We start from the raw sequence: 17,208 nt of genomic DNA, 5'->3' as shown, positions 1-17,208 counted from the left end.
AAGTATAAATAAAATAACAGATACAAATAAATTATAAACAAAATACAAAAGCATTTGCTTATCTAAAAGGTATAAGCCATCTCATGTTCTGCACTTGGTCTCTTTGTGTTTTTCAGTTCCGAACCTTCGATCCGTGCAAGCAGCTGTGGTGCAGCCATCCCGATAACCCCTACTTCTGCAAGACTAAGAAGGGACCTCCCCTCGACGGCACGGAGTGTGCCCCAGGAAAGGTGAGTCTGGCACTCTGTTTGTCATGGGAAAAAACCAACAGTTACCTCCATTTGTGCTGAAGGGCACAGCGGGGAGCGGGGAATTGCCTGGCGTTCCTGGGGTGAAGCGAGGCCATGGGGAAAGCTGTGCTTTCCCACTGGGTATTCTGGGAGCTGTACAGGGTTTGCCCTAGCACATTTTGGGCATAGAGATTGCAGCTGAGGTGTTCTGTGGCCTCTTTGTTAGGTTTTCTGGGTTGTGTCTCATCTCATCTGATGTCAGTGCCGTTGGGAATCCAGGGAAGCAGCTGATGCTTTTACTGTGGGATGGCTGCTCAGAACTCACCATCCAGACACCCTGTGGCAAATGTTTGTGTAGGCTGAGGATTAGCACCTGATTTTTCCCTTTAATATCCCCATTAGTGCATGTCCTGCTGCCAATCCATTTTCAGTTATAAAATTACACTCGGATACCTGGGGGTTGTTTTTAGTAAATCTCCTTTATTTTGAAATGCAGGAGAGCCACTTGTACAATCTGAATGTGCCCCAGGCAGCAGCGAAATATTGCTGTCCAGTGCTTATACATTTGATTTGGGGATTGTGTCTGTTCTCACCTGTTTCCTGCCCCATTTCCTCAGTGGTGCTACAAGGGTCACTGCATGTGGAAGAACACCAACCAGCTGAAGCAGGATGGACACTGGGGAGCCTGGACCAAGTTTGGCTCCTGCTCAAGGACCTGCGGGACTGGGGTTCGCTTCCGCACGCGCCAGTGCAACAACCCGATGTAGGTGTGGGAGCTGGGCGTCCTCACAGGGCTCACTTGAAATGGCATGGGGGTTTTGGGTGGGCATTCTGTTCAAGCCCCTCGAAATGGGATCAGTTTTGGAGAATCCAGGAATTCCATAGAATTACAGAATCCCAGACTGGTCTGGGTTGGCAGGGACCTTAAAGCCCGTTCCACCTCCTGCTATGGGCAGGGACACCCTGTGGTATCCCAGGTTGCTCCAAGCCCTGTCCAGGCTGGCCTTGGACACTTCCAGGGATGGGGCAGCCTGTGCCAGGGCCTCAGCACCCTCAGAGGGAACAATTTCTATTTCTCCCTGATGAAAATCTCTGGAATGTTTTCTTCTCCCAGGCCCATCAATGGAGGTGACGATTGTGCCGGGGTGAATTTTGAGTTCCAGCTGTGCAGCACCGAGGAGTGTCCGAAGCACTTTGAGGACTTCAGGGCACAGCAGTGCCAGCAGCGCAATTCCCACTTCGAGTTCCAGGGCAGCCGACACCACTGGCTGCCCTACGAGCACCCCGACCGTGCGTCCTGCTCTGGGCCTTTAGTGACTCTTGAAAGGGTTTGAAGCCATTCCCCTTGGCCTGGATATCTCAGGAGCAGGCCCAGAAATCCCAATAAGTTGGTTCCCTCCCCATCCATCTGTCTGTTTTGTCTGAAAATCAGTAGTTTTGCCTTAAATCCGGACTTTATTACCCAAATTCCCTGCTCTGACTCAAGTTTTTCCATTTTAGCCCCAAACAGTCAATTTCTCTCTTATTTATCCCTGAAATTCACAGCTTCGACCCTAAATTAACACATTATATGTAAAAAATAGCAGACTTGCCCTAAATCCATTATTTTAACCTGCATTTTCCCTACTCTGGGAAAATTTGCCCTTTTTACTGCCAAAGCCCCAGTTTTTCCCCAGATATGCCCTTTTATCCCTAAAGTTGACTTTTTTGCTCCAAAGCTGCAGAATTATGTCTCAAAATCACAACCTTGCCCTGAAATCCCCCGTTTTCCCCCAGGCCCCCAGTTTAGCCCTAAAATTCGCCTTTATTACTTCAAACTACTTGTTTATCCCTAACATGGATACTTTTTACCCCAAATGGCCACATTGTGTCTCAAAACCACCAGTTTTGCCCTAAATCCCCAGGTTTCTGCCCGAGCATCTCCATTTTCCCCCAAAATGCCCATTTTCCCCAAAAAAATTCCTGCAACGCACGCGTTCCTTCCCAAACCACCCCGTTGCCCTGCTCTAGCTCCATGCTCCCCCCCAAACCTGCCTGTCCCTTCCCACTCCTTGCTCCATTGGTGGGATAGCTATTGGGAACACACCTGGACCACTGTCCTCCCTGCAGCCCTTTGTTTTTCCTGGCTCCACAGCTCCCAGGAGATGTCACCTGTACTGCCAGTCCCGAGAAACGGGGGATGTGGCTCACATGAAGCAGCCGGTGCACGACGGGACTCGCTGCTCCTACAGGGATCCCTACAGCATCTGTGTCCGTGGGGAATGCGTGGTGAGTGGCACCTGCTCCGGGGACCCTCTGGGGACAGCTCATGGGAACAGCTCACGGGCAGAGAGAGACTTGGCAGATGTCTCTGAATTCCGTATTTGCAGCTTTGTGTTCCTCTGATTCCTTGAAATGTAAATTCAATTAGAGCACAGACCTGTTCCAGGCAAGTGCTCCTCTTGTCTTCCACTCATTGTTTCTTATCATAGAATCCCAGACTGGCTTGGGCTGAGAGGCACCTTAAAGACCATCAGTTCCACCCCACTGATGGATTTCCTTCCACTAGCCCAGTTTGCTCCAAGCCCCATCCAACCTGGCCTTGAACACTGCCAGGGACGGGGCAGCCACAGCTTCCCTGAGCGACCTGTGCTGGGGCCTCAGCACTGTTATAGGAAAGAATTCCCTCCTAATACCCAGTCTTGCCCTTTTTTCCCTTGTTTCTGCAGAAAGTGGGCTGTGACAAGGAAATAGGCTCCAGCAAGGCTGAGGACCAGTGCGGGGTCTGCGGCGGGGACGACTCCCACTGCCGGACCGTGAAGGGGACCTACACCCGCACTCCCAAAAAGCTCGGTAGGAATAACAGCTGCCTGCAGCTGGCTGGGACTCCTGCTGCCTCTGGGCTTTGTGTAGCACTCACACACACAAGACATAATCATTCAAACCTTGGGAATAATGGGTGTAACACCATCCCACGAGGCCCAGCTATGAGCCCTGTTCAGGATAAGCTGCTGTCCGTCAACGCCTGTTTGTGGATGGATATGGAAGTGATGGAGGTGTTCAGGGAATGCTGGTGGATTTTCCCTAGCCTGGGTAACCTGGTTATTAAGAAGGCTAATAGACCTCTTTCTACAGGGAAACATGTGAGCAAGAGGTGCTCAAAAAGAATTTGAGGTTCTAGAAAACAGTTTCTGCAAGTACCCAAATTAAAATCCTGCCCGGATTGTCCTGACTTCCATGGACTGGTCATCTTGCCCAGACATGTCCAAATCTGCTGTAAATACAGTAATCCCAGAATCCAGTGATTTTGCTTAATTAAATCTGCAGTTATTGAAAAGAAAATAACAGGAATATGAAAATGCCACGCACTCAGAGAACTTAGGGGGCTCTTGATTAAATCTTGATTTGTGACCCATCCCTGGGAGGGATTCTGGTCTTCCTAATTGCACTGCTTCCTTAATTTTACACTAATTACCTGTGATTTGCACTGCTAAATAATTGAAATTGAAACTAAGAACATTTTTATTTGGGAACAGCTTTTTACTTTCACTGCAGACATGTCCATCTGAAAGGGCAGTCAGTAGGTTCCAGTCCAACAACCTGGCTGAGGACTGATTTGGGAAATGAGTGAGAAAGAGTTGTGCTTGTGCTGAGGAACACAGGAAACATCTCTGTGCCTGAACTGTTGACAGATCCTGCTTGGAGCAGCATGGCCTTAAATATTACACTGATCCCAGGTGGGAAGTGGCACATCATCTGAACTGGTGTCCCTTCTCTCCTGGAAGCGAAGAGCCCAGGGAGGGCCTGTCCCACCCCTTACAAGGCAGTTGGCTCCGTGTCTCCCGGCCCTGCCCATCCGTGGCTGCCAGATGCCCTCTCCTGCGAGCAGGGCGTGCCCTGCGCCCCTGACCATGGCTGTTCCTTTCTCTTTCCCTCCCTGCTGCCTCCTCTGACCCTGCACCTGCCAAAGGGTACCTTAAGATGTTTGATATCCCTCCCGGGGCTCGACATGTGTTTATCCAAGAAGACGAGGCCTCTCCTCACTTTCTTGGTAAGTGTTTTTCTGCTCAAGTTTGGGAAGAAGCACAGGGACTCATGCCAGAGAACCTGAGGGATGAGAAAATCCCGTGGAGGGGTTGGGTAAATGTGGGCTTTCCAAATTGCCTGATCAGGGCTTTGTCCTGCATTCCTACAGCTCAGCAAACAAACATGTGTTCATTTGAATTCTCCAAAATGTTAAACTGACCCAAATTTGCATGTGTACTGGCCAAGGATTGTGATGACTCACATCCAAGTGGGAACTGCCAGGGTGAATCTAATTCAGTGTGTTTTAATTATTCCTATTGGGCATTGCAAAAAGCTGTACAGAAGAACAATGGGTCTTGAAACTTAAAAATTATTAAGTTCCCTTCTAATCCAAACCATTCTGTGATTCCAGCTCTTAATGAATTGGCTTCTAATTGAAGCACCACCATCATCATCTTCATCATATCCCTCGCTGTACCTAGGTGTTGAGGTGTGCTGTGGAAGCCCAAACCCAGGCAGTTCCACAGGGCTCCTATTCCTCAGCTCTTCACTTACAGATTTTAGCACCACTTAGAGATTTTAGCATCTGGGACACCCTAACCTGTGGGCAAAGTAAAATGTGATGAAAATCTGTTGTTTTCATAATCTGATGGAAATACCCCTCCCCGTGCCACCCCGATTGTTGCCAGTGCGGGGGAGGCACGACAGGCTCTGCTCTCCCTCCTCCCAGCAATCAAGAACCAGGCTACAGGACACTACATCCTGAATGGCAAAGGGGAGGAGGCCAGGTCCCGGTCCTTCATCGACCTGGGCGTGCAGTGGGAGTACAGCATCGAGGACAACACGGAAACGCTGCACACGGACGGGCCCCTGCACGACGCCGTGGTGGTGCTGGTGGGTGACCGCTGAGCTCAGCCTTAGGGACCCTCCCAGAGCCAGGCCTCGGTGTCTGTACTTAGCAGAGGAATCAGTGCCAGTGCTGGGTTTATGTTTGCTTATCCACAGATCATTCCTCGGGAGAACGACACCAGATCCAGCCTGACCTACAGATACATCATCCATGAGGATTCGGTGCCGACCATCCACAGCAACAACGTGCTGCGGGAGGACACAGACACCTTCGAGTGGGCCTTGAAGAGCTGGTCCCAGTGCTCCAAACCCTGCGGGGGAGGTGAGCTGGGCATGAGCACCTGTAACAGGGGACCAATTGCCAAAAAAGGCAAGGGGAAGGGAATGACTTGGATTCTCAGCTTCTCTTTTTCAACAGTGGTTTGTTACTTTAGGTCTCAGGCTTAAAATACCTGAAGTGCATGATTGCTCTCAGGTGTCACACTTGCAGCCTAGGAAAAAAAAGGCTTCTTTTGGTGTTTAAATTCAGACCCCAAAGCTACTTTGGATGCCCAGACTCAGGCATTGATGCTCCTGAGCATTCCCTGTACTCATGGGCTGTCCATGGCTCTTAAGCAAATAATGGGGAATGCAAATTCCAAAATACCTGTCCTGTAAACCCATTTGCTAGGCCAGAAAACCCTGTTTAAGCCAAACATTCCAACAAGGACCTGATTCTTCTGATTCCTCTGCCGTGTTTCCCAGGGTTCCAGTACACCAAGTACGGGTGCCGCAGGAAGAGCGACAACAAGATGGTTCATCGCAGCTTCTGCGAAGGCAGCAAGAAGCCAAAGCCCATCCGCAGGATGTGCAACCTGCAGGAGTGCACAGAGCCCCTGTGAGTGCGCCTGGGCACGGAGAGCAGGCATTGCTCCTCCGGACAGGCTAGCCCCAGCCAGATTGGGTGGGATGAATTTGAGGGCATGCTGACAGCTTGCCAGGCTGCAGTTCCTGAACGTGGAGGGGAGTTTCTGCCTGTGTAAGCATGGATACTAATCTGATTGGGTGGTTGTAATGTGTGTATATATATATAAAATCATGGAATAGATTGGGTTGGGAGGCGCCTTAAAACTCTTCTCTTTCCAGCCCTCTGCCATGGGAAGGGAGTTTTTCCACTAGATGAGCTGGCTCCAGGGATGAGGCAGCCACAGGACGAAAAGGTTAACAGTTGACAGTATCTGACTCCGTTTCCCTTCCCAGCTGGGCAGCAGATGAGTGGGAGCACTGCACCAAGACGTGTGGGAATTCTGGCTACCAGCTCCGCACGGTGCGCTGCATCCAGCCTCTCGCCGACGGCACCAACCGCTCGGTCCAGGCCAAGTTCTGCAGCGGGGATCGCCCCGAGAGCCGGCGCTCCTGCAACCGGGTGCCCTGCCCCGCGCCCTGGAAAGCCGGGCCCTGGTCCCAGGTGGGCAGGGGGCGGGGGGCCGCACCAGCCTGTCCCAGAAGCCGTGGCTGGCACGGGCTTGGATCGGGGCTCAGGATGCCCTGAGCTGTGCCCTCTGTGTCCCACAGTGCTCGGTGACGTGCGGGGAGGGGACGGAGAGCCGGCAGGTGCTGTGCCGCGCCGGGGACCGCTGCGACGGGGAACGGCCGGAATCTGTGAGGGCTTGCAAACTCGCTGCCTGTGATGGTAAGAGAACGCTGCAGTGGCTGCAGCAGGGGGCACGATTCCTCCCTGGGGAGCACCTTGCTGGCAGAGGGGTCGCACACAGAGTGCAGCTTTTCCCCGTGTTCAGTTCAGCAGCCTCAGGATGTCACAGCTCCCCACACCGGGGTCTGTCCTGTACATGTGCTCACACAGGGTTTTACTACGTTGGCCCAAGTCGTGTTGGCACAGACTGGGGCCAGAGGTGAAGGTAAATTCAAAACAAACCCTCTAAATGCCAGGTAAGTTCTGTGAGCTGCCAAGTGAGGGAATAAAAATACATAAATATGCGACCAAGAGCATTAATGAGGTTCCTGGGAATCCGTTACATTGTTTTCACAGATTTTCTTCACAGGTTTTGAAGCTTTTTATGGCAACAGTGCATTTCTTCCTTTGGGTTATTCTCTGTGTAGGATTTGGGGTTTATTGGGGTTTTAACTCCCTCGTGGTGGCCCTGACACTGCTCAGGAGCTGGTAGGAAAAGCAGTCACCCTGCTGGAAGCAGATCAGGATAACCCCAAATCTCCACACTGTGGGTGGAGTCATGGAATCTAAACCAGCACAAATGGATGCTCCAAAACGAACCGTGAGAGGACAGGACCAAATGAGGTCACTGTGACCTTGGTAAGGCAAAAGGAACTGTACCTGCAGCCCAGAATTGCACACTGAGGCTGGGATAGCCTCACAGGGCCTCAGGGTATTGCCCTGCAGAGCTGCTGCTCTTACACCAGCTGTGTCAGGAGCCAGCAAAGGTCCTGAGGTCCTTGGAACTGAGCTGATTCTCACCCACTCTGAGCTCAGGCTCCAGTTGATGTTCTAAAGCAGGAGAAGGCAGGGGCTGGATGTGCTTCCAGCCCATGGTAAAGCAGCCTTTGTGCCCAGATGAGGACATCTTTCCCTGCAGAAAGCTGATTTTGGTTCAAAGCTTCCAGAAGAGCCTCTGGAAGTTCTTTTTCCTGCGGAAAGGGATGCAATCCCTACATTCAGGGCACCTCAGGTGTGACCCACTGTTACAGCTTTCGTCAGTTCTACAGTTCCATTTGGTTCCTGAAAAGCGACGAACTTAATCTGAACAAAACTTCATCTTACTCTAGCTTTTTATTTTAAGGCATCTCCGAGGGCTATTGCTTGGGATTTAATTTCTGGGAGGGAAGATTGCCTGGGCTTTAATGCTGCTGGATGATGTCCTCTCAGGCTGGAAGGGCAGGCATTTGGGGTGGGTAGGACACAGCCAGTGTGCAGGGGAGCTCTGGGAGGTTGGCACTGGGAATTGCTGTCTGTGCTTCTGTAAAAAAGCCACGTGCCAACGTTTCCCAAGTGCCCATCAGTGGGGTTCCCAACCCCGGGACATGTGTTTTACAGATGAGCCCTGCCTGGGAGACAAGTCCATCTTCTGCCAGATGGAAGTGCTGGCCCGATACTGCTCCATCCCTGGCTACCACAAGCTGTGCTGCGAGTCGTGCAGCCGGCGAAGCGGCGGCTTCCCAGCGCCCGGCGGGGCAGGCGCCGAGGGGGACGCAGCGCTGGATGCGGGCGGCCTGCCCGGGGCTCCGACGGTGCCCGCGCCTGCGGTGCCCGCCCGGGCGCAGCTGCTGCCCGGGAGCAGCTCTCCGAGCCGGCTGCCCTCGGAAGCGCAGCAGGCTGAGCGGCGCGGCCCGCCGTCCGGCCCCGAGCCCCGCGGCGCCGGCGTTCCGCACTGGAGAGCTCCCGCGGCCGGCAAGACTTCGCGGCTGCTGGCTTTGCTGCACCAGTCCCCCGCCAACAGCAGCAGCCCCAGCGCGGCTAGTGCCCCGGCGCCGGGCGCGGCCCCGCCTCCGGTGCCAGCGGAGAGCGTGGCAGCGGGGGCCCCTGCGCCAGCCAGGACCTCCGGGAAGGGCGAGGGGCGCGCAGGGAAGCGATGGCCTCCGAGGGCCGCCCCTGTGGAACGATGAGCGGGAAGGCCCGTGCAGGACGGCCGTGGAAAGCGGCTGTTTGGCACTCTGTGTGACTCCCTGACCTCTGGACGCTGCGGAGCGCGCTGCGTGCCCCGGGCAGGGCACTGCAGGGCACGGGTCCCCTGTAAATACCAAGGACAAGAAGTGCTGGTTCACTTTCTGGTGCTCCCGGCCTCCTCCCACCCCTCCTTCGCCGGCCGGCTGGGACATGCAGAGGAAACTGTAAAGGAACCTTCCTGACAGTGAGTGGGAGTCGCTGACGGCTCCATCCGGCTCTGGGCCCAAAAGCTGGCCCTAACCTCAGCAGCCCTGTGGGTCTGGGCTCTGAACGCCCCCATGGTAGGAAATGCCCCGCTGCAGGCAGGACCAGGCACGGACACTCAGTGAAACACTTGCCACAGACCCAATGAACCCGCAGGACTCCCTGGAAACAGACGTCATTGCACCAGCACCGCTGCAGCTGTTGGCTAAATGCAGGAAAGCAGCATCATTGTAAGAGTTCTGTGCTGTCCCACACCTGTGTTCCTGTGTTGCTGCAGTGCCAGGTGCCGGCCATCAAGTTCTGCCCCATGAGCATTCCAAGGGCTGGTGTTTAAAGCAGTGTCAAGGTGGATTTCAAGGTGTGAGAGATATTTCTATTTCCAGCATGGATCAGCTCCAGACCTCCCTGCCCACGACGCATCCGACTGCAATAAATAATTTATGTCCACCCCCACCTTGTCCCAGCCCAGCTGGCCACGCTCTCCCCGGCACGGCGCTGTACAGTACTTGTGTATAGGAGTGAGAACTGCAGATATTTATTAAAAGTGGGTTTCTTGACAGTATTTTGTGTACTAAATATTTACACTGAGGGCAGGTGACTCTTCCTTTTGCCAAGATCAAATCAGGAGATGCTGTCATATGGATATTGAAGCTGCTCAACTGCTGGGGAGAAATTGTTGATCTAACTCTTTAAAAAAAGGTTTTTTATCACAGGCCTCTCTCGTCTCTCAGTGGCCATCGCAGTTTCATGTGGAATTGCTGCTCCCCTGTAAGCAGTGCCCAGGATGGAGGCATTTAACGCTGTGAGGGGATCGGGCCCCCAAGATACAACTCTGGCAACATCCTGGCGGCCCTGTGGGGTCCCTCGGGGGAAATAAGGGTGGCACTGGCCACCAGCTGAGGCTTCAGGCGTGACAATAAAACAAACCTTGGGCATCCCGAGGCTTTCCCTGCTTTCACTCAGTGGCAGCATCTAGTTTTGGCATTTTTGTTCCCTCACTTTTTTAGCCCTTTCCATCCCAGGCAGGATGTTCCCCGACTGGAAATAAAGATGAAATATTTTAACGGGATTTTGAAAAACAGCATTTGTGCCACTGGAGAGTGTGATACGTGGGGAAGTTCAGGGAGAGGGGGGAGAGGATCAGATCTCGCTTGGCAGCTGTCAGATGAGCTGCGCCTCATTGGTGGCAGGGAAAAAGCCGCTGTTTGAAACTCGCTAAGTTCCAAAGGCGCCAAGGGCAGGAAATGCTGAAGGCACAGCTGGCACCGGCCCGTGCCTGGACCCACGGCACGGTCAGTGCCGCCTCCTAGGCCGCCGTTCTCCCGGCCCGAGCCCCGGCTCCCCGCCTGCGGGGCGGCCCCGCTCCCGCACCGCGCTCCGTGTCCGCCGGAGCGCGCCCGGCGGGCTCCCGGCCCCACCGGCGGCTCCGCGCCCGCACCGGGGAGAGGCCGCGATCCCGCAGGCGGCAGCGCCCTCCCGCGGGGGTGCCGGGCCCGATACCGAGCCCGGTGCCGCTGCCTCGATCCTCCCGACGGGGGAGAGGCGACACAGCCCGGGAAGCCCCCGGCAGGCCCCGGCCGGACTCGAACGCCCCATCCCGGCTCCGGCTGTGGGCTCCATCGCCCGCTTTCGGTTAACCTCGTCCCGGCATCGTAGCAGGAGGGGGCATCGAGTCCATGCTGGGGTCTGGCCAGTCCTCACCCCTGTCTCAACCCCAATCCGGCCGAGACCCGCAGCAGTGCCGTCGGGACAGAGGCAGCACGGCCCCGCGAGCGGGCACCGGCAAGACTCGGTCTCACAGCCCCGTCCCCAGTCGCGGCCCCGCCGCACGGGGCCGGGGTTCACACAGCGCCGAGCGAGGGTCCCGGGACAGCGGGACGGGGCCCGCGGTGGCACGGAGGGGCGGGGCCACGGAGCGGCGGAAGGGGCGCTGCGGCGGGGCCGCGACGGCGGCCGGGGAGGGGAGCAGAGCGCCGTAGGGACGTGCCGGGAGGTCCCGGGCGGTGCCGCCTCTCCCTCGTCGGGAGGATCGAAGCGGCACCGGGATCGGGCCCGGCACCGGGATAGGGCCCGGGATGGCCGCGGGCGGGCGCTGCCGGGTGCGGGCGCGGAGCCGCCGCGTGGGGCCGGGACCCCGCAGGGCGCCCTCTGGCGGACACGGAGCGCGGTGCGAGCGCGGCGCCCCCGCGTGGCCGCGAGGAAGCGCTGCGGGGGGCGGGGCCAGCACAGGTGTGAGTGCCGGTGCCACAGAGCGCGTGCGCAGCTCGGGACTGCAGAGCGCGTGCGCTGTTAGCGAGGACAGAGCGCGTGCGCAGCTCGCCACAACAAAGCGCGTGCGCAGCTCCCAACGGCAGAGCGCGTGCGCAGCTCCCAACGGCAGAGCGCGTGCGCAGCTCGAGATGACACAGCGCGTGCGCAGCTCCCAACGGCAGAGCGCGTGCGCAGCTCGAGATGACACAGCGCGTGCGCAGCTCCCAACGGCAGAGCGCGTGCGCAGCTCGAGATGACACAGCGCGTGCGCAGCACGCGGCCGCCACAGGTGTGAGCGGGGCGAGGCCACGGCGCGCGGGGCGGGGCCGAGGTTATTTAAGCTCCGGAAAGCGCCTCAGGCGCCATTTTCTCCCCAGCGTCTGGAGGGGTTGGATGTGTCCGGTGCGGGCTCCCCAGGAGGGGCCCAGGTGAGGTTCTCTCTGTCCCTCTTTTCTTTTCTCCCACCCCTTATCGTTCTCCTCCTCTCCCTGCCCCTCTATTCCCCTCCACCCTCCACCTCTCCTTTCTATTCTCCTCTCTCCTGTCCTTTCTCCTCTCTGTTTTCCTTCCTCCTTTCCTTTTCTCTTTCCTCCTTCTTCTTCTGTCTTCTCCTCTCTGCTATCCTCTTTTCCTTTCCGCTCCACTCTGCTTTCCTTTCTCCTTTCCTTTCCTTTCCTTTTCCGTCTCCTCTCCTCTCGTCTCCTTTCCTTTTCCGTCTCGTCTCCTCTCCTCTCGTCTCCTCTCCTCTCGTCTCCTTTCCTTTTCCGTCTCGTCTCCTCTCGTCTCCTCTCCTCTCGTCTCCTCTCCTCTCGTCTCCTCTCCTCTCGTCTCCTCTCCTCTCGTCTCCTCTCCTCTCGTCTCCTCTCCTCTCCTCTCCTCTCCTCTCCTCTCCTCTCCTCTCCTCTCCTCTCTCCTCTCTCCTCTCTCCTCTCTCCTCTCTCCTCTCCTTTCATTTCCTTTACACTTTCCTTTCCCTTCTCGTTTCCCTTTCCGTTCCCCTTTCCTTTCCTGTTTCCTTTCATTCCTTCTCCTTTTCCCTGTCCTGCCCTGTCTCCTTTTCCTTATTCCCCCATCTCTCTCCCTTATCCCCCTCTCTCTCCCCATTATTCCCCTATCTCTCTCTCTTTCTCCCTGTCTGTCTCTGTCTGTCCCCGCAGCCGCGGGGTTGGGGGTGCCGGATAATAAAGCCCCGAGGGCCGGAGCCGGCACCCCCGTCTCTGTTGAAAAGGGTCGGGGCCCGCAGTGCGGGTCCCCCCTTGCAGATGCCAACACCGCCCCACACCGCCCGCCTTGGGCCGTCCCTGCATCACACCGGGGTCAGGGCGGGCCCTCCTCGGGAGGGGTCCCGGGCCGGGGGGGCAGCGAGGGCGGGGGGTCCCGCAGGGGCCCCCTCGTTAGGAGGGGGTCCGGGGGCAGGGGGGTCAGGAAGGGAGGGCCCCCTCGATAGGAGGGGGCCCGGGGGGGTGGGGGGTGGGTAGGGTGGGGGGTGGGTGGGTGGGGTGGGGGGTGGGTAGGGCCCCCTCCGGAGGAGGGGGTCCCGGGGAGGGGCGGGGGGCGGGCCCCCTCCGGAGGAGGGGGTCCGGGGTGGGAGGGGTTGGGGGGGGTTCTCCCCCCTTAGCCCCTCCCACCTCGGGCCCTCTCCTCCGGTGGGGACCCGCCCCGGGCCCCTCCCCAGGACCCCCTCCTCCGGACAGGGGCCCGGGGGGGAGGGGGGAGGGTGGGGTGGGTGGGGGGGGAAGCAGAGGGGGGCACGTCACTCTGTGCCGTAAATAACAGACAAAAAATTGTGATCCAGAGTGACGTGCCCCCCTCTGCTTCCCCTCCCACCCACCCCACACCCCCCCCCCCCCCCGGGCCCCTGTCCGGAGGAGGGGGTCCTGGGGAGGGGCCCGGGGCGGGTCCCCACCGGAGGAGAGGGCCCGAGGTGGGAGGGGCTAAGGGGGGAGAACCCCCCCAACCCCTCCCACCCCGGACCCCCTCCTCCGGAGGGGGCCCGCCCCCCGCCCCTCCCCGGGACCCCCTCCTCCGGAGGGGGCCCTACCCACCCCCCCCCCACCCCCCCGGGCCCCCTCCTATCGAGGGGGCCCTCCCTTCCTGACCCCCCTGCCCCCGGACCCCCTCCTAACGAGGGGGCCCCTGCGGGACCCCCCGCCCTCGCTGACCCCCCCGGCCCGGGACCCCTCCCGAGGAGGGCCCGCCCTGACCCCGGTGTGATGCAGGGACGGCCCAAGGCGGGCGGTGTGGGGCGGTGTTGGCATCTGCAAGGGGGGACCCGCACTGCGGGCCCCGACCCTTTTCAACCGAGACGGGGGTGCCGGCTCCGGCCCTCGGGGCTTTATTATCCGGCACCCCCAACCCCGCGGCTGCGGGGACAGACAGAGAGACAGGAGAGAGAGAGACAGGGGGATAAGGGAGAGAGAGATAGGGGAATTATGGAGAGAGAGAGAGGCGGATAAGGAAAGGGGACTGGACAGGACAGGGAAAAGGAGAAGGAATGAAAGGAAACAGGAAAGGAAAGGGGAAAGGAAAGGGGAACGGAAAGGGAAATGAGAAAAGAGAAGGGAAAGGAAAGTGTAAAGAAAATGAAAGGAGAGGAGAGAGGAGAGAGGAGAGAGGAGAGAGGAGAGAGGAGAGGAGAGGAGGGGAGAGGAGACGAGAGGAGAGGAGAGGAGAGGAGAGGAGAGGAGAGGAGAGGAGAGGAGAGGAGACGAGACGAGACGAGACGAGAGGAGAGGAGACGAGAGGAGAGGAGACGAGAGGAGAGGAGACGAGACGGAAAAGGAAAGGAGACGAGAGGAGAGGAGACGGAAAAGGAAAGGAAAGGAAAGGAGAAAGGAAAGCAGAGTGGAGCGGAAAGGAAAAGAGGATAGCAGAGAGGAGAAGACAGAAGAAGAAGGAGGAAAGAGAAAAGGAAAGGAGGAAGGAAAACAGAGAGGAGAAAGGACAGGAGAGAGGAGAATAGAAAGGAGAGGTGGAGGGTGGAGGGGAATAGAGGGGCAGGGAGAGGAGGAGAACGATAAGGGGTGGGAGAAAAGAAAAGAGGGACAGAGAGAACCTCACCTGGGCCCCTCCTGGGGAGCCCGCACCGGACACATCCAACCCCTCCAGACGCTGGGGAGAAAATGGCGCCTGAGGCGCTTTCCGGAGCTTAAATAACCTCGGCCCCGCCCCGCGCGCCGTGGCCTCGCCCCGCTCACACCTGTGGCGGCCGCGTGCTGCGCACGCGCTGTGTCATCTCGAGCTGCGCACGCGCTCTGCCGTTGGGAGCTGCGCACGCGCTGTGTCATCTCGAGCTGCGCACGCGCTCTGCCGTTGGGAGCTGCGCACGCGCTGTGTCATCTCGAGCTGCGCACGCGCTCTGCCGTTGGGAGCTGCGCACGCGCTCTGCCGTTGGGAGCTGCGCACGCGCTTTGTTGTGGCGAGCTGCGCACGCGCTCTGTCCTCGCTAACAGCGCACGCGCTCTGCAGTCCCGAGCTGCGCACGCGCTCTGTGGCACCGGCACTCACACCTGTGCTGGCCCCGCCCCCCGCAGCGCTTCCTCGCGGCCACGCGGGGGCGCCGCGCTCGCACCGCGCTCCGTGTCCGCCAGAGGGCGCCCTGCGGGGTCCCGGCCCCACGCGGCGGCTCCGCGCCCGCACCCGGCAGCGCCCGCCCGCGGCCATCCCGGGCCCTATCCCGGTGCCGGGCCCGATCCCGGTGCCGCTTCGATCCTCCCGACGAGGGAGAGGCGGCACCGCCCGGGACCTCCCGGCACGTCCCTACGGCGCTCTGCTCCCCTCCCCGGCCGCCGTCGCGGCCCCGCCGCAGCGCCCCTTCCGCCGCTCCGTGGCCCCGCCCCTCCGTGCCACCGCGGGCCCCGTCCCGCTGTCCCGGGACCCTCGCTCGGCGCTGTGTGAACCCCGGCCCCGTGCGGCGGGGCCGCGACTGGGGACGGGGCTGTGAGACCGAGTCTTGCCGGTGCCCGCTCGCGGGGCCGTGCTGCCTCTGTCCCGACGGCACTGCTGCGGGTCTCGGCCGGATTGGGGTTGAGACAGGGGTGAGGACTGGCCAGACCCCAGCATGGACTCGATGCCCCCTCCTGCTACGATGCCGGGACGAGGTTAACCGAAAGCGGGCGATGGAGCCCACAGCCGGAGCCGGGATGGGGCGTTCGAGTCCGGCCGGGGCCTGCCGGGGGCTTCCCGGGCTGTGTCGCCTCTCCCCCGTCGGGAGGATCGAGGCAGCGGCACCGGGCCCGGGATCGGTATCGGGCCCGGCACCCCCGCGGGAGGGCGCTGCCGCCTGCGGGATCGCGGCCGCGTGGGGCCGGGAGCCCGCCGGGCGCGCTCTGGCGGACACGGAGCACTCCCGGCCCGCGACCCCTCTCCTCCGCCCCCTCTCATCCGGCGCCCCGGGCCGGAGCAACCCGTGACTCCCTCCTTCCCTTCCTCGGCGCCGCAACTCCGTAGAACTCCCGGTCGCCGCGCCCCAGGGCAATGAGCGGGACGGTTGGGGCGGCATATGAAGGGACAGCCCGGGCACCCCTGGTGAAGTTTTTATTTCGGCTTTTATTTCGGCTTTTCTCCCTTCCAGAGCACGCAGAGGCTGGCTCAGAGCTCCCACATGCCAGGGGCGAGGGATTGTTTCCCCACACTACCCAGCCCCGGGGACAGCTGGAGCCCGCCGAGCCGGAGCAGCACCAAGATGGGATAGCCATGCCAAGCGGTGAAGCCGCTAGGACAAGAGCAGCGGGAATCGACAGCTGCCCCGCCTCACCAGACTAAAAAACACCCGCCTGGCTTTTCAGTTTGGGATTATCTTTATTTTACAGTTTATAAAAAGCTTTTCCCAACGCGTCTGCTCCCTTAAACTTCCGTGCCATCGTGCAAATTGCTGTGGACTTTGACTTCCAGGTTCACCTGCTTCACCTTCCCGCCGTGCCCCCGGCAGCCGCCGCCGTAGTGCCGCGGGGGATGGACGTTCCTGACGGTGCAACACCGGCTGCCCGCCGCCTGCGGGCCGCCCCGGGGCAGCTCCACCTTGGTGTTCAAAGGGTGCTCCTCGGGAGCGCTCCTGGCAGCCTCCCGCTTCCGCCGCAGCTTGCGGCACTGCCTGGCCAGGAGGCAAACTCCGCACAGCACCAGCAGCAGCAGGGTGAGGGCGGCGAAGGCGCTGCCCAGGGAAGCGCCCGCTTGGGACAAGGAGGCGGCGGCGGCGGCTTCCTCCCTCTCCAAGAGCAGCGACTTCATGTTGGTGCCGTTCTTCAGCTGGTCGCCCTCGTTGTCGTAGATGAGGGAGTCGTCCAGCGCCTCGGGCAGGTCCCGGCGGCCGCGCTGCCAGCGGCGAGCCAGGGAGCGCTGCACACGGGGCCCGGCCGTGCCCTCCGGGCCGATCACGTAGATCACCTGGAGGTACCACTGGTGTCCAGCTTCCACCTTTCCCAAAGAGAAAAGGCACGGACACCTGCCGTTAACCTCGGCTTTTACACCAAGTGATTCTGTTTAAGAGCTGGTGTTTTGTGTTCTGTGTCCCACAGAGTTGTCTCAGGAAGTTTTTCTAAGCACCTGCAGTAACACTGAACACCCAGTGAGGTGTTCCAGCCTTTGTCAGAGGCAGTAATTTATTCAGAACATTAATAATATGCTATTAAAGAGCTTTTTCATGAGTGCTTCAGGGGGAAAAAAAATAAAAAACACCAGAATAATGTCCTAATCTCCATTTCCTGTGTCAGAGCTGAATTCTGGGGGCCCAGAGCCTACAATTGACCAAGTGTTTGGGAGGTCCTGGACTGACAAGTCCGTGCTGGGCTACCAAAAGCACTGGGTACATACCTTGTAGAGAGCATCCACCTTGAGAGTAAATCCATCAACTCCGGGCATGCTGCTCACCGAGTGGAACTCGGACAGCTCGGAAGCAAAGTGGGCATCGAAAGGCACATCGTGGAAGTACTTATCCGTCACTTCCGGCTGGTTTCGGTCCTGGAAGGCAGAGAAGTGTCCCAAGGGATGCTG

At 59.0% G+C, this 17,208-nt stretch overlaps 2 protein-coding genes across 2 annotated transcripts in view; one reads left to right on the top strand and one right to left on the bottom strand.

Annotated features, from left to right (window-relative positions):
• LOC311152828 (A disintegrin and metalloproteinase with thrombospondin motifs 3-like) overlaps nucleotides 1-10,852 on the top strand; it is a 57,499-nt gene extending 46,647 nt beyond the window's left edge. Inside the window, exons 11-22 of the mRNA XM_084204233.1 lie at nucleotides 117-230; nucleotides 848-993; nucleotides 1,345-1,520; nucleotides 2,365-2,498; nucleotides 2,939-3,062; nucleotides 4,180-4,260; nucleotides 4,966-5,129; nucleotides 5,241-5,406; nucleotides 5,829-5,961; nucleotides 6,324-6,531; nucleotides 6,639-6,756; nucleotides 8,134-10,852. Coding sequence (XP_084060359.1) covers nucleotides 117-230; nucleotides 848-993; nucleotides 1,345-1,520; nucleotides 2,365-2,498; nucleotides 2,939-3,062; nucleotides 4,180-4,260; nucleotides 4,966-5,129; nucleotides 5,241-5,406; nucleotides 5,829-5,961; nucleotides 6,324-6,531; nucleotides 6,639-6,756; nucleotides 8,134-8,702 — 2,133 coding nt within the window. The 3' untranslated portion in view covers nucleotides 8,703-10,852. The remainder of the gene's footprint in view (nucleotides 1-116; nucleotides 231-847; nucleotides 994-1,344; nucleotides 1,521-2,364; nucleotides 2,499-2,938; nucleotides 3,063-4,179; nucleotides 4,261-4,965; nucleotides 5,130-5,240; nucleotides 5,407-5,828; nucleotides 5,962-6,323; nucleotides 6,532-6,638; nucleotides 6,757-8,133) is intronic.
• Nucleotides 10,853-15,070: 4,218 nt separating this feature from the next.
• Nucleotides 15,071-17,208, bottom strand: part of FRAS1 (Fraser extracellular matrix complex subunit 1) — a gene marked incomplete at its 5' end in the record, with an annotated part of 102,901 nt that continues 100,763 nt past the window's right edge. The window contains 2 exon segments of the mRNA XM_084204035.1: nucleotides 15,071-16,632; nucleotides 17,029-17,175. Coding sequence (XP_084060161.1) covers nucleotides 16,063-16,632; nucleotides 17,029-17,175 — 717 coding nt within the window. The 3' untranslated portion in view covers nucleotides 15,071-16,062.

Source organism: Fringilla coelebs (assembly GCF_963513975.1).
Source record: "Fringilla coelebs genome assembly, chromosome: 4".
NCBI lineage: Eukaryota > Metazoa > Chordata > Aves > Passeriformes > Fringillidae > Fringilla > Fringilla coelebs.
This window is presented reverse-complemented; position numbering and strand designations above follow the sequence as displayed.